Source organism: Perca fluviatilis, chromosome 22 (genome assembly GCF_010015445.1).
Source record: "Perca fluviatilis chromosome 22, GENO_Pfluv_1.0, whole genome shotgun sequence".
Taxonomy (NCBI): Eukaryota; Metazoa; Chordata; class Actinopteri; order Perciformes; family Percidae; genus Perca; species Perca fluviatilis.
In genome coordinates this window covers 28859785-28877284 of record NC_053133.1, presented here as the reverse complement: position 1 = coordinate 28877284, position 17500 = coordinate 28859785, and the positions used below count along the sequence as shown (strand labels likewise).

Here is a 17500-nt window from a genome sequence, read left to right as displayed (position 1 = left end):
TTCCTTCCTGAGACTATTTAGCAGAGCCACCGTCGCTGCGTCCAGAGATTAGCGCCACCTCAAGACGACAGGGATTGTTTTAGGAAATGCTAACACCACAGAGTTCATTCTCCTATCCCAGAATGCATCTGTGGTGTAGCCAGACCTAAAACTCCAGCAGCGCTGTAACACAAGACTAACGTAAAAGTGACTTTTCCTGCCGCGATTCAACGACATTTCTGCTCTGAAGAAAATGAATCAAGGACAGTTTTAGATCATTTTGTATCTTAATATTTAAACATCTCCACCTGACACACACGGAAGCCACGGCCTTTCATTAATGCTCGGTCGCTGTGGTTACCAACTTCTCATCCGACAGTCGCTGGTTGCATCACCAAGCGATTACAGCTTGTTTACAGAGTCCGCCGGGTCTGCAGAGACCCCGTCAGGAGGCCCCCGTGGGGAGTTGGAGCCAGTTTACACTAAACCTACACACAGCTGGTTGGGAGATGGGAGCATATGGTGGCGTCTGTCTCCGCTGGAGAAACACAAGACTCAGAAAATAAACCAAGAACTCAAGTCTGGGGCTGCAACTCAACCATTGTTTTCACCGTGGATTATTTTGATAATCAAAGACATTATATGAGAATCAATATATCAGCTGATTCACAAATGTGTACATCTGTTGGCTAAATCAGAGATTAATTCAATTCAGTTTTATTTATAGTGTAATTTCCAACAGGAGTTATCTCAGGACACTTAACAGATAGAGTAGGTCTAGACCCCACTCTATAATTTACAAGGAGGAGAAACTCTGTACTATGTCGGGAGCTGATTCCTCAGACTTTGCCCAGAGTGAAATGTGAAAATGGCGTTAGAGTCTGCAGGATGTTGTACATAAGTCAGTGACTGATCCCGTCGAGCTGGGACTCTTTGAGAGCTTGGAAACAGACCTGGAACCTGGTTTCTGCACTCAAAATGCAAAAAGTAAAGTTTCTGAGTTCTTTTTAGCCCAATCATGTTTGTGTTTCTGCTACCAAAAGTGATTAAAGCATGTTGCAAACTAGGGCTGCACGATATGAGGAAAATACCTAATTGCGATTAATTGTGCAGCCCTATTTTTATTATTATTATTATTATATAATTAATTAATGGTGGCTGGCATTCCAGAACTGACAGGAAACTGACCAAAAACAGCCCGAAAACTGACCGAAGACTGACCGAAAACTGACCAAAAACAGCCCGAAAACTGACCGAAGACTGACCGAAAACTGACCAAAAACAGCCAGAAAACTGACCGAAGACTGACCAAAAACTGACCAAAAACAGCCCGAAAACTGACCGAAGACTGACCGAAAACTGACCAAAAACAGCCCGAAAACTGACCGAAGACTGACCGAAAACTGACCAAAAACAGCCAGAAAACTGACCGAAGACTGACGGTGTGTTGCAAACCGAGGAAGCTCCCTGGAAAGACAAAGTAGACCCGAGTCTCCCACCCTCCTCCTCCTCATCTTGTCTCTGTGAAGTCCTGTCTCAGTATCTGTCAATAGAGTCTACCGCGTTCACACTGAAATGGCCTCAGGTCTCTGAAACGTCTCTCCGACTGGCTCCCAGTGAGATGGGGTCACTGATCTGGAGCTCGGAGGACTCAGTGAACTGTGACGCAGCGACTGCAGAACAACATCTCTCTCTCAGGTTTAAAGAGAGGCCCGTTGGAATAAAACATCATCTGAACCGACACGATTCTGTAAACTGCTGCAGAGTGAAAACACCCAAAGAGTTTAGATAAATCTCATGAGGGAGTGTTCAGTGTTTCTTCAGCTGCAGTCTCTTTATATTTTTTCAGAGGTGACTGATCCAATCCATTGAATAAACATATATATGTTTATTCAATGGATTGGATCAGTCATCTCTGCGTCGTTACACTTCTTCTAACTGGGACTAAGAAGCGTGAACACATTAACCGTTTTTAGCCTCGCTCCACTGGCTTCCTGTCGGCTTCAGGATTAATTTAAAGATCTTAGTCAGAGCCGGCCCGCGGCGTCGGCAGCAGAGGCAACTGCTGGGGGCGCCCGCGGTCCAAATGAGTACAGAAAAGTTAAAGATAACGTAGAGGCTAAGCCCAAGCTTTAAGCCCCTGAGGTGTTGTTAGAGTAATTGACGCACTTTTGATCTTTTTAATCAATGAAAGTCCAAGTCGCATTTGCAGTTCAGACCGTTGGTTCCATTTATTTCCATGAGATCTTAGTTGGGTTTCCAGACAAATCACTGCTTGTATGTATGCCTGCGTAGTGCTGTGGTGTTGTGTGTGCATGTGTGCATGTGTGCATGTGGTCAAAAACGGTATGTGCTTCCGGGTTGCACCTGAGGAACCAAAGATTAGTTCCTATTTATACCAAGGGCACTAATTGGCTCTTACAGATAATAAAATCGCCCAAAACAAATTGGCTGAAGAGAACCAGAGAGTTCCATTGGTAAGCAACAGGTGGACCGGTACCAACTATATCTGACCAGATTGGCAGACAAGCTTTGTATGGATACAACCCATCCACTGTCAGTGGAGTTCGAGCCGCTCCCTTCTGGCCGTGGATATAGATAACCTAAAGTCAGAACCAACCGAGCAAAGACCTCATTCATTCCCACGGCAATAACCTAATTAAATAAGACGTGGGGAGGGGTATGACTTGAGGAGGAATATATGTGAAGTACTGTGCACTAGTTCCATTTATTTATGACATTAGGCCTTTTAGGGAAGTGCAACATACTCCTTTTTACTGTATTCTATATATTGATGTGTGTATGTTATGTGTTAGATAAATAGCGCTGGAGATGTCTGGTTCAATGCTTGTGTTGTGGATTATGTGTCGATATCCCTGTACTGTACGCAGGGGCGTCAGACTGGGGGTGGAAAGTGGACTGAGTACCTCATGTGAGGAGGGGCCTAAAAAGATGCTAGAATGAATAGCTGTGGATGTGGGTAGGGGTAGGGGCCCATAGAGAATGCCTTTCTACAGGGCCCAGAATTTGGTGCTACGCCCCTGACTGTACAACAAATTGCCTCTCGGCAACATCTGCGACAGAGCTAAAGTGGGGCGACCGCGATGAGAAAGAGTTCAGATCTTCTGAAAATAGAAATGACAAAGATTTCATCCTTTAGATCCGAAAAAGAACAACAACTTAAAAAGCCAGCGTTCAAACAGATTGGAGAGAGCCAGCTGGCTGGAGTTATTTTAGTTCTAAATGTCTGGATTTAGACGAGAGAAGTGAAAGGATGAATGTAAATACAGCCAGAGGAGCAAGGAGCTGGGGATCAATACAACAAACTCCTTAACGCTCGTGATGTCGTCCTGTCAGCCGTGCGACCGAACCGAAACCAAAATCTCAACATTTTGTTGTTCTTGTACTACACTTTTCTTGTCGTTTTTTGTGGATTTTATTCTAATTTATTTGTCATTTCTTTGGTGTTTTTTATCAATGTTTTTGTCAATTGTTTTGTCAATTTTCTTTAACAAGTTTTTGTCACCTTTGGCGATGTTTTTGATGTTTTTTTGGTCACTTTTTTCAGCGTTTTAAAAAATAAATGTTTTTGTCAATTTCTTTCCTGCGTTTTTGTAGTTTTTTCCAACATTTGTCACTGTTTTCAACGTTCTTTCATCATAGTTCTGATATAGAAAGTTTTTGTCAACAGGAGAGTTAACATTCTGCTGCTTTTCTATATTGTCTTGTCATGTTCGGACTCAAAACCAACGACACGTGAGTCCGTCTCTCAACACTCCTTTCCTTCCCTACATCGATCAGACAGCTGCAGCTGATTCCAGACCAGAGTCCTCACTAAGACCAAGAAAGTGGATCACATTACTCCAGTTCTGAAGTCTTTACACTGGCTTCCTGTGCCTCAAAAATACTTCTGCTAGTTTATAAATCACTAAATGGTCTAGGGCCAAAATACATTTCAGATCTGCTTGTAAACTATGACCCACCCAGACCTCTCAGGTGGTCTGGGACAGGTCTGCTTTCTGTCCCCAGAGTCAGAACTAAACAGGGGGAAGCAGCGTTCAGTTTTTATTCTCCACACATCTGGAACAAACTCCCAGAAAACTGCAGGTCTGCTGCAACTCTCAGTTCTTTTAAATCAAGGCTGAAGGCCTTTCTTTTTGATGTTGCCTTTCTTTAATTTATTGTCCTGCATTGTGAATATATATTCCTGTATTCTGTTTTTAATTTTGTATTCATTTCTAAATGCTTTCAATGTTTTATGTAAAGTACTTTGAATTGCACAGTTGCTGAGATGTGCTATATAAATAAAATTACCTTGCCTTACCTAACATACTCCCTTTCTTCCATCTTCTTTCCTTCCCCCATCCTTCCTTATATGTTCTTCCCTTCCTTTCCTATCATTATTCCTTCCTTCCCTTTTCTTTCCATCCTTGCCTCCTTTCTTTCATCCTTTTTTTCTTTCCTCCTCTTCTTTTCTTCTCTACCTTCTTCCCTACGTACTCTCTTTATTCTGTCCTTCCCTTTTTACAAACTTACTGAAAACTAAAAAAAAGTGTAGAGCTGCAAAGATTCATCGATTAGTTGTCAACTATTAAAATAATCAGCAACTGTGTGTGTGTGTTTGTGTGTGGGCGTGCATGCGCATGTGAGTGTGTGTGTGTGTTTGTGTATGTATGTGCGTGTGTAAGTGTGTGCGCCTGTGAGTGTGTGCGTGTGTGTCTGTGTGTGAGTGTGAGTGAGTGTGTGTGTGTGCCTGCGAGTGTGTGTGTGTGTGTGTGTGTGTGTGTGTGTGTGTGGTGACCACTCCTCACTCTAGCTGGGCTCTATTTTAGGGTAATTACAGGGTGGAGAAACAGGGCGAGGTTAACTGAGGGAGTGCTCTGTGCGTATGGATACATCAAACTAAAACCACACTGTAAACTTTAAAGTATTGGCCAAATATTCTTCTGTATATGTTCAGACTCAAACCAGCAGTGAATGTATCTACTAACAAGTGTAATGTGTGTGTGTGTGTGCATCACAGCCTGATATATTTCCTAAAAACACATCAGCGAGTCTGACTGTTGCATGTTCCTTCATTCATCTGTGTGGACTAGACAGACCTTCCTCCGTGGCGCTGTGGAGGAAGGTCTGGCAAAGCGAGACTATTTCATATTGAATTAAATATGAACAAATGAGGACATTTGAACGCATCACCTTGGACTTTGAGAAACTGGGGCGGACATTCTTTCACCATTTTCTGACATTTTAGAGATCAAGCAACTCAGAAAATAATTCACACATGAATACACCATGTAATTAACAGTTAGTTACACAGCTGTAGTGACAATGACAACATCTGGGTGACGTAAACAGCTGCTCTGAAACATCCAATGAGAGAACAACTGTGACCTCTGACCTCTCCATCGGCAAACCTGAAGTGAAATCAGCCAGATAATAATAATAATAATAATAATAATAATAATAATAATAATAATAATAATAATAATAATAATAATAATAATGATGCATTCAAGTGTAGTAGTCACTACACTTTGCACTAATCTCCATCCTGCACTATACATCTGCCCCTTGCACACAGTGCTGAAACTACTTAAACAGCTATTTTGTAGCCTATATATTTGTCTTTGTATTTAATGTTTATTCTTATTAATGCGTAATATGTTTGTTTGTGTATGTATGTCTGCACCAATCACCGAGGCAAATTCTATATACTGTATGGGTACCAACTGTGGCAGTGAACTCCTTTCTGATTCTGATTCTGTGTTTACATGGATGTATGTAGGTGTCTCACCGGGGCAGTCGGCGGCCTTCCCGGGGCCGCAGTCCGCACTGCTGCTGCCTCCGCTGCGGGCGAACGAGCTCCGGGCGGCGGGGAGAACCAGCAGAACCAGCAGGCAGCGGAACCAGGAGAACCGGCACACCGGAGCCATGATGGAGGGCGGCGGGAGGAGGGAGGACATCCACAGAGACAGACGGAGGGATGGAGGCAGACAGAGACTGAAAGGTAGGAAATTAAGGAGAGATAGATGGAGGGGTGGAGACAGACAGAGGGGAGAGGTAGAGACTGAAAGGTAGGAAAAAAAGAGAGACAGATGGAGGTGGAAAGGGGGGATTTAAGGGGATAGAGGTACACAGGGAGAGATGGATGAGTAGACAGATGATACAAAGCGTAAAGAGAGAGAGAAACAGATATAAAAAGGGTCTTTTTTTCTGGATTCGTCCTTCAAAAGAAGCTGAACAAAATCATCAATAGAAAAACACGCCGCAGAAAAAGAGGGATACGGAATACGTTGCGGGGGTTAAATCCTAAATATCTCCATGTGTGTTTCCCTCTCCCTCTCTCCAAGAACTCCTTCCAGTGTCTGCGAGGAAAACGGTTCCACGCACGGAGAAACACGGGGGAGAAATAGGCTGGAAAACACGATGAGAAAGCCGAGGAAGGGAGGAGGGCTGCTGCTAAACAGAGCCCGGGATAACAAAGCAAAGCAGGGCCTGGGGCTTCTTCTTCACACACCGACCCCCCACACCTCCGACACCCCTTCAAAATCAGTCCGCTCACAGCCCGGACTCACTGAGCCTCCATCCCCCATGCAGCCCAGCTGCCTCGCACTCAAACCGGGCGGGGAGAAACGCGGATCGCCGCGGACCAAAAAAAAAAAAAAGATCCAGGGAAAAGTCCAAAAGGGGCTTCCAGCAGCATCCAGGCCGAAGCGGAGCGAGTGTTCGCCGGGGAGGATTCACGTAAGCAGTCGGTCGGACGCACAGTGGGACCGGGACTTTTTTTTTTTTGTCCTCCTGTTCTTTCTCAAATCAACAAAGGCTCAGACCACGTGACCTCCAGGAGACCCCTCCCACACACACACACAGAGAGAGAGAGAGAGAGAGAGAGAGAGAGAGAGAGAGAGAGAGAGAGAGAAAGAACCTCACATCCCAGCATGCTCTCCTCTAATATAATTAAATATCTTCTGTTTGCTCTGTCACAAAAATAAATACATCTGACTCTGACTTATTCTACACACTTTAACGAAGATGATTTGATTAAATTAATTTATACTTTTTATTGATTACAATTTACACTCTGTTCAGTACACAGGTCTGAAATACACACACATGCTCAGGACCTATTCATGCACAAATGGATAGATGTCAGAGTTGGTGGGATGCCAGGGTAGTGTCTTGCTCAAGAGCATCCTGGAAATAGGTGAAATATAGCATCGCTCTAGCTACCAATACACACTCCATATTTTGATACAGGGGACTTGAACAGTGAGCCTCTGGTTCCCAACCCAACTCCCTACAAACTGAGCTATTTTTCAACCTGGACCCTATTTCCACATGTGTCTGTGTCTAAGTGATTGATGGGAACAACAAAGGATCCCTACAGAGATAGACCTTTTAGTTAAAGAGTAAGAGCCTTTTAGTGTAACATGAAACAGCCCCGAAATCACCATCACCAATCTCCACCAGGCTCCATGTAAATAATCAGGACTTTTAGCGTGTATAGAGCCAGCATATCTCCACCAGACTCCATGTAAATAATCAGGACTTTTAGCGTGTATAGAGCCAGCATATCTCCACCAGACTCCATGTAAATAATCAGGACTTTTAGCGTGTATAGAGCCAGCATATCTCCACCAGACTCCATGTAAATAATCAGGACTTTTAGCGTGTATAGAGCCAGCATATCTCCACATGTAAATGGGTGAATTAAGGGTTTATTTCAACCAAACCAGAGTGGTGATTGTTGGAACAGTGGAAAGATGAACCAAGACGGCTTTTGGTAGTTTTATTTATTTTCTGTCCACTTTGAATTTGAAGTGTGTTTTACGATGATAAAATCACTGTTTATATAAATGGGGTCTGGTGGGTTCGGTGATGGTGATTCCGGGGCTGTTTGTTTTTTTAACAAAAAGGATTTACTGACTCTCTCGTGGTGAGATAGGCGGCAGGTGAGCGGAATGGGACACGTCTCTTCTTCCTCTGTGTGATAGGAGAGAGGAAACTCTGCATGTGAATCCCACAGCAGACCAGAGTGACGTCACACAGCCGTGACATCAGATCTAACGGAGGATAACTGGATCCATCCTCATCTTTCCACTGGGACGTTTGGACAGACTGGGAAGAAACCTGACAAGCATATACTTAATGTACTTCAAAATAAATGCAAGCAAGGAAAGAATTAGGCAAAAATCATGCATGACAAAAATAAATACAAAATGACACACACACACAGTTTGGACACAGGATTTTTGCAGTTCTTAGAACATAAAATTCCTAGAACCCTTTTTTTCTCGTGTTCCGACTAGATACATTTGGGGATTTTTAAGTTCCTCTGAGTGCAATTCTTGTAACTCTTTCAGCTCCTACTTCAGGGCAGGGTCTTTTCGCTGTTCCCTTTTCAGCATAGGGACCTAGGTCAATGAGGGTCGGGTGTCCGGTACAGACAGACCAACAACGGAACAATTCTAACAATTTTCGCCATCTTATTCATCACTAAATTTACTTCTGACAATGTTTTAGGCGAGAAATGAACTGTTTAGATTTTGAATATAGACAGTTTTGCATAAATTGATGCCGAATTGAAAATTAGTTCAAAGTTTTCGGAGTTGAGAAGCTCCATGAAGTGATGCGTCAGCCAGCAAGTGCCTGCCCCAGCCGCTAGCTTATCACTCGGCCAGTCACGCTCAGAGACCCCGCTGTAAGCTGGAGCTCTCTCAGACCGCTCTCGTTAATAAGAGGCTTTTATTTCGCCGTTGATGGAACGTTTGTTTAAATATCACAACACATGTCCATCATAAGATCAACGGGAACCTGTGGTTAACTGAGTTTTCGCTGCCCGGCCGTCACACACACACACACACACACACACACACACACACACACACACACACACACACACACACACACACACACACACACACACACACACACACACACACACGGCCACAGCGCAGCAGGCAGAGGCAGAGGCAGGGGAGACTTGTTTAAATTATGACAAATATGCTATATACATTCGATTTAGTATTTAGTTCATACTTTTTTGGTGTATTTATTTTCTGATTTTAACGCTATAAAGACCATTACTGTGCTTGCATCACTCCCTTGCCCCTCCTATAGTCCCTATGGCCACTTGGCCAGTGTGAATGCAAATGGGGGAGAGTAGTTAGTAGATCTGCTTAGAAGTGGACTTTTCCTATAACTACGTTCCTGTAACTACTTAGTCGTAAAGCGACTTATAGCATGCACATGCGTGCATACACGCATACACACATGTATACACATATACACACATGTATACACACACATGAGTTTACACACACATGCATACACATATACACACATGTATACATATATACACACATGCATACGCATATACACACATGCATACACATATACACAAATGCATACACATATACACACATGCATACATTTATATATACATATACACACATGCATACACATGCATACACATATATACACACGCACACACACATACAGACACCCCCCCCCCTCTCTTATCTCTGAATGTTTCCTCTCCTCTCTGAATAATGTGTGTATGAAGACACGTATGAAGATATGTCAGCCTCCGTGGTTTTAGAGTCATGTAAAGGACATATATTACTGGATAGCGAGCTGATGAGAAAAAGTTGCCTCTGATGATGAGATAAAGAAGTCATGTTTGTTAAATAAAGAAAAAGAGCAGCAGCTGATGAGGGTTGGTGTAGAGCGTATATGAGCTGAGTGGTGTCAATGTTTGTCAACCTCGGAGCAGAATGGCTGCAGTCACAGAGCTCTCCTTCCTGCTGTTTGCTCTCATCACCAACATCCATGCAGAAAGGATTATCGTCCGACGGGAAAGGACCTTTCACACCTTCAAGCTCCCCGAGAACACCAACTCCTGCCTGATCTCCAGATCTGTTGGTGAGGAGAAGCGTGTCCTGTGGAACACATCGGACCTCGGGTCCAACAGTTCCTCAGTACCTGAAGACTTGAAACAATGACTTGTCAGCACAGTGAATCCTTCTTCTTACACCATCCGCCGCTTGATCCATTCAGACTCCGGCCCATACCGAGAGGAGTGTTGGACTGAGGGCAACGTCACGCATGAGAACGACATCACTATTACTGTTTGTTCTACTTTAGAATATGTGAGATTTCGTCGTTATTTCGGGTTCATGGGATCATTATCCATGGGAGAGAGATTTATCACAGCGAGAGTTGGAGAAACAGTGGATGTGCCATGTGAGGGAGCAGCTGATAATCTGGATATCCAGTGGCTCAAATGGGACTCTAGATATGAGCAAGAAACATGGAGCAAAGTGTTTGGGGACAATACAACAGTGATGAACAATGTTAGAGGAAGATACCAAGCGGTGTCAAACACATCAGCTCTTTGTGTTTTCAACGTCACAGCAACAGACTTTACACGGTACAGATGTCTGGTGATGAACCAACAGCAGTGTGTTAGCAGTTACACTGTAGGATTGAAACTACAGTATGAGATAATCTACCACTCAGTGGGAGAGACGGCTGTGTTGCCGTGCACTATCACTGACTCCACTGATGAACAGCCCCCACGTTGGTCTAATCAGATCTCCACTGACCTAGGACAAATAAACCAGACTGTGCCTTCAGTAGACCAAAACTACTCGCTGGTGTTTTCATCTCTAATGTTAAATCACTCAGGTCAGTACTCCTGTGAAGCCTCTAAGAGAGAGCAACATTATGTGCTGTTGGTGTGCCCCAAATTTGGCCCCCCTGCTGTAGAGCTCTTTTCAGAGGGAGAAGAAGTCACTTTTAGATGCAGAGATTGGGGAGAGGGTAAGGAGCATGGTTGGTTTATCAAGTCAAACCAAACAGAGGGAAGAATCTTTAGTGTAACGTTTGATCAGAGCATGAGCAGAGTGAGAATGTCCCATGATGGGAGCCTGGTTATCTCTAATGTCTCAGTGGGATATGCATGGGAGTACTGGTGTGTAGTTTGTGACCGAGATTTTCAGTGTGTGTCAAGCAGCAGAACTGTGTTAGTGTACATGGAGCCCTTTGGGATTTACTCCACCTTCTTCAAAGTGCGATGCTCAGTGCTCAGTGTCCTGCTGCTATGCTCTGTGCTGCTGTAGTTGCTGTGAACCGGAGGACACAGAGAGGAGCGCAGCTTTCAGCTCACACACACACTTGTAGTGATCAGTTTAATACTTTCATTGAATTTGGGTGCTTTATTACATTTTATAGCATTTGAAGTAAAAAATGGATAAAAGAATGCTGAAAAAAAATGATAAAAGTTTTGGAAAAAGCTTAAAAAACGTGACGCAAAAACAAAGAAAAAACCTCGGCAGAAGTGGCAAAAGACTTGGACAAAAAAGTGACAAAAGTTTGGAGAAAAAGAAGTTTTGATTTCAAATCTTGACCCAGAAAAACTAAAAGTTGCTCGGTCAACGGAAAGACTACACAAGAATTAATATGCATATGATCATTTCATCACTGGCTTTAATACAGCCTGGTATACACTGGCTTTAATACAACCTGGTATACACTGGCTTTAAAACAAGGGTAGGGACACATACATGCAGAGAAAATATTTAAACTAGAACCCAAAAGACAGATAGAGAGATTACATAAACAACAAACAGAAATGATGGGAAATAAGTCATAAATACCCAATGATTATTATTATAAAAATATAAAATAAGTTGTGAATGTTAGAAGTGAACCTCTGATCCTGACAGGGTGCAGATGTTCCCTTATCGTCTGTATTAGTACGTTGTGTGTGTATATACATAATATTGTATATATATTGAGTTAGTTGATTATTGTTGATGCATGTGATTATAGGGATTACTGCGTCGAGCTGCGTGGGGGGGGGGGGATGCTCTGTTAGAGGACATTGGTTTAATAGTTTAACATGTTGGGAATTAACTTTTTAACATTACTGTAACCTAAAAGTTTTATTATAAATCATTTTACCTTTATGTGTGTGTGTGTGTCTGTCTGTGTGTGTCTCTCTGTGTGTGTGTGTGTGTGTGTGTGTCTGTGTGTGTGTGTGTGTGTGTGTGTGTCTGTGTATGTTTGTGTGTGTGTTCCAGATGTTGTATTTTAAATCTAAAGATTATGTGATGTTGTATATTATAATATTATATATGAAGGAATATGAATTGTCTTTAATGCATTTATAATAGTTGTATCGTGCAGTATTGTCAATGTTATAAACTTGTTATTATATATTGGTCTATATCTAGAATATATCATCTGTTTAATAAACATTAATAACCAATATAACTTGATTGCAATTTCTGATGAATTATTATAAGCAACATATCTCTCGGTCTGTAAAATGTTTCTTATGTTAACTTTCAGTCAGTAAAGTTGATTTCTGGAGCACCTTTAAACACACATTAATCTGACCAAAGGGCTGAATAAAAGAACATTAAAATGTAAAAAAATAAATAAATAAAACCCAAAAAGAAGATCCCAACGCCAACAACAAGCAGCAGTTCCCAAATCCAGAATGATAGACATGATGAGAACAGATTGAGAGATTAGAGAGTTATAATGGGTCTTGATCTGAGATATAAAACCAGAAATGGAGGGAGCACATCTCATATGTGAAGGCAGAAGCATCCACCGTCGTGGAGCAGCAGCTGGAAAGGCTTTGTCCCATATTTGGGACAAAGTTGGGACAAAGTTGTTTGGGAGATGTTAGACGAGTATCAGCCAATCAACAATCAGCATGAAGTTATGTTCAAGTGTTGAATGTATTTCTCTACTGGGGGGGGAACGACTCTGCAGTCTTATAGGGCTACTTCAGTTCTGGATTACATCAGGAGTTAATAGGAGGTTAGGTGGATTCATAAATCTATAATACACAACGTAGGGATGACACAAACTAAATCTGGGAATTAAATACACCTCAAACAAAACCAGCCATGCAAATAAAAAAAATAACAAAATGTAAAACACAAGCACCATTAACAGGCTCTCTCTCCTATGTTTAAAGCCTTTTTTCCATCTCCTTCCCTCTGTCACACTCACAGCTCTCACACACACACACACACACACACACACACACACACACACACACACACACACACACACACACACACACACACAAAACACACACACACAGTCACAAACACATACACAGAGACAGACACACACACACACACACACACACACACACACACACACACACACACACACACACACACACACACACACAGTCACACATACACTGTGTTCCAAATTATTATGCAAATTATATTTTACACTGAGTTTCCTAAATAGTCGATGCAAATGACAGTCAGTATCATTTTCAAGTCACCAACCATTAAGGTATAAGTCGAATTTCATTGAACAAATCACCCAATGAAAACAGTATTTTTCAAAAATAAAAAAACTCAATATGCACGGTTCCAAATTATTATGCACAACAGAGTTTCAAAACATTTTATAGGTTGTAAAGAACTGAAAATTGTCATTTGTTGAATTTGCAGCATTAGGAGGTCATATTTACTGAAATCAACAGCTATTTCAGTCAAACCCATCTTAACAGGGCAAGTAACATGTTAACATAGGACCCCTTCTTTGATATCACCTTCACAATTCTTGCATCCTTTGAACTTGAGTTTATGGAGAGTTTCTGCTTGAATTTCTTTGCAGGATGTCAGAACTGCCTCCAAGAGCTGCTGTTTTGACGTGAACTGCCTCCCACCCTCATAGATCTTTTGCTTGAGGATGCTCCAAAGGTTCTCAATAGAGCTGAGGTCAGGGTAGGATGGGGGCCACACCATGAGTTGTCAGAAACTCTACGTACTTTGCCGAAGTCATTTTCACACCTTCAGGGACCCTAAAGGGGCCTACCAGCTCTCTTCCTGTGATTCTGAATTTGCATAATAATTTGGACCACAGTGTACACACACACACACACACACACACACACACACACACACACACACACACACACACACACACACACACACACACACACACACACACACAAGTAACCCCCTCCCACACACACACACACACACACACACACACACACACACACACACACACACAAAAAACACACACACACACAAACACACAAAAAAAACACCTCTCTCTTATCTCTGGATGTTTGCTCTCCTCTCTGAATAATGTGTGTATGAAGTCAGGTAACCCTCTGTGGTTTTAGAGTCATGTAAAGGACATTGATTACTGGATAGAGAGCTGATGAGAAAAAGTTTCCACAGATGATGAGATAAAAAAGTCATGTTTGTTAAAAAAAGAAAAAGAGCAGCTGCTGATGAGCATTGGTGTAGAGCGTATGAGCTGAGTGGTGTCAGTGTTTGTTGACCTCGGAGCAGAATGGCTGCACACACACACACACACACACACACACACACACACACACACACACAAATACGTGGTGGTAAATTGTGCATGGGCCTGAAACCATGCTTGCACCATATGAGCACGGTGGTACCTGACGTTATCCCACACAGTGACATCATAGGTCACTCCGTCAGCTCTACAGACCTGATGGAGCTCATCAAGGAAGGTTACAAGGAGAGCTGCATTATGTGATCCAATACGAGGTCTGCTTGTCAAAATGTGATAAAATCTGGTTTATAATTAAATTAGGGGTAAATTGAGGTATAGACAGGTGACGTCTTGTGTCTCCCAGAGAGAAATCCCAGGTTCTCCCCCCCCATAGTCACATCACTGCACATGCTGCTGCAAGCTACAGAGTCAGAGACTGGCTGGGGATCTGGAGAACATGTTTTCTTTGTTGTTGCTGGGCTGCAGCCAGCAGGGGGCGATGCCTCCCTGCAGAACAGAGAGAGAGAGAGTGAGAGAGAGAGAGAAAGAGAGAGAGAGAGAGAGAGAGAGAGAGAGACAGAGACAGAGACAGAGACAGAGAGAGAGAGAGAGAGAGAGAGAGAGAGAGATACAGAGAGAGAGAGAGCTTTATATTTAATTTTTTTACAAATCACAGAACAGTTTTCTGTGGAGATCAATAAGACAATTTGGGAGTACACATAGAATGAAACAGGAAAGAGAGATACTCGAGTTACAGAACAAACCGCAGCTTTTCTCTGAGTGTGAGGTCAGTGTTTAGCCCGAGGACACTTTCACTTTATTGATCTCACACACACACACACACACACACACACACACACACACACACACACACACACACACACACACACACACACACACAAACACACACACACACACACACACAATTAATCCTCAGGTCTGGGTGTTTTGCTCTAAGCCATCTGGGCTCATTAGTTCACTCTCCTCTCCTCTCATTCTTAATCTCTTCTTACTCTTCTTACACTTCACATCTGTTCCTCTCCCTCCTCTTCCTCTCTCTTCCTCCTCTTCCTCTCTCTGTATTTATATTTTAATTTAAGGGTTAAACTCACCTTTAACTGACCGTCAGAGCAGCAGCTCGGCGAGCGTTTCCCTGAAAGAACTAACTGCTCCGTCTAAACCAAAGTAAATATTAATGCATTCAATATTCATGATTCTTCGTGTATGTTTAAATGTGTGCTGTCATTTCTGCATGTTCAGCAGACTCGGTGTGCTTTTACTAAGTGATTTCTGTGTGACACGAGCAAAGTCTAGATTTTACCTTTTTATTAGTTTGATTTTACAGAAAAATACAGAAGAAATTATGATGAAATGATTTGGAAATGACAGTAAAATAACAGTACGCCTGCTGTAGAGAATGACCGCTGCTGCAGAAGACTTGATTTCTGTTTCTCACGTCTGAAATAAGTGAGATGCTTTAATAACGATATCATTTTGTGAGCAGCAGCAAAAGTTTACGGTGGCCCTGGAGTGCAAATAGCATGACAGCAAATCCCACAACAATACAATAAATCACACAACACAACAAGACAGCAAATCACACAACACAATAATACAACAAATCACACAACACAACATGACAGCAAATCACACAACACAACAGCAAATCACACAACACAACAACAAATCACACAACACGACAGCAAATCACACAACACAATAATACAACAAATCACAAAACACAACAACAAATCACACAACACAACAACAAATCACACAACACAACAACAAATCACACAACACAACAACAAATCACACAACACGACAGCAAATCACACAACACGACAGCAAATCACACAACATGACAGCAAATCACACAACACAACACGACAGCAAATCACACAACACATTGTGTGTATTTGTCACTTTTTTCCACGTTTTTGTCGATTTTTCTCCCTGCGTTTGAAGCGTTTTTAAAGATAATTTTTTGGGCATTTTAGGCCTTTATTTTTAAAGGACAGCTGAAGACATGAAAGGGGAGAGAGAGGGGGGGAATGACATGCAGCAAAGGGTCGCAGGTCGGAGTCAAACCCGCGGCGGCTGCGTCGAGTGGTAAACCTCTATATATGGTGCCTGTTCTACCAGGAGTGGTACCCAGGTGCCCTTTTATCCAACATTTTTGTCCCTTTTTTCAATGTTCTTCACAACGCCACAGCATTTCGCCACAACGCAATATAATTTTGCGACAACACAACAGCAGCTATTGTGGCGAAATGCTGTGGCATTGTGGGATTTCCTGTCGTGGTTTGCACTTCAGGGCCACCGTAAAAGTTTGCTTGTTTTTATGAACATTTTCCCACACAGCGACATTTCACAGCAAACGTTAAAAAGACAAAATGACGCGTGTTGAAACTCAAACCAGAAAAGGTCGGTATGTATTGGACGATGATTCCTCGTCACTGATTGGATGAACTGTCTGTCAGTCTGTGATAAATGGAAGTCCTTCTTCTTTTGGATGTCCGTTCCGTACTTATCCGGTTTAATAATAATACATTTTATTTAAAGGCGCATTTCTCGGCACTCAAGGACACCGAAAGATGGTGTATATATGGAAGATAGATAGATAGATAAATAGATGGATGGATGGATGGATTTAAGTCTCACAAAATGTCCTTTTGCTGTTTGACTTTTGCTGTTGCGTTTGTCCTTTGGGGGCCACCGTACCCCAAAAAACACAACATTCAAATCAAGATGCTGTTTCTATGACATTATGAATGTTTTGAAGGTATTTCTTAATGTGATGTTAAACAACCGCCTCATATTTTCCATGTTTCTCCGTTGTTTTACTTCCCTCCTCCTCCCTCCACCACCCCCCCCCCCTCACCCCGTCCATTATTTTCCACTGAAGCTCTCGGTCTATTAACCTGATTGCACCTGCAAACACACGGCGCAGAAAACGCTGTAAAACAGGAACCAACCTGTCGTCTTTAATCCTGATTTAATTGAGCGAGAGCTGAGAGGAAACGCCGCGCACAAGAAGGAAGAAAGTGGAAACTATAACCCCAAAATATTACAAATAACTATCTGTTCGCTGGGTTTTCTTGGAATATCCACATATTTTCTCACATATTTTCTCTGAGCGTGAGGTCAGTGTTTAGACCGAGGACACTTTCATTTTATTGATCTCACAGACACACACAAACACACACAGACACAC

At 42.4% G+C, this 17500-nt stretch overlaps 2 protein-coding genes across 2 annotated transcripts in view; one reads left to right on the top strand and one right to left on the bottom strand.

Annotated features, from left to right (window-relative positions):
* tmeff1b (transmembrane protein with EGF-like and two follistatin-like domains 1b) overlaps window positions 1-6838 on the bottom strand; it is a 27655-nt gene extending 20817 nt beyond the window's left edge. The window contains exon 1 of the mRNA XM_039790763.1: window positions 5774-6838. Within this exon, the coding sequence (XP_039646697.1) occupies window positions 5774-5942 (169 nt within the window). The 5' untranslated portion in view covers window positions 5943-6838. The remainder of the gene's footprint in view (window positions 1-5773) is intronic.
* LOC120552600 (NACHT, LRR and PYD domains-containing protein 1-like) overlaps window positions 1-17500 on the top strand; it is a 735215-nt gene that overhangs the window by 235009 nt on the left and 482706 nt on the right.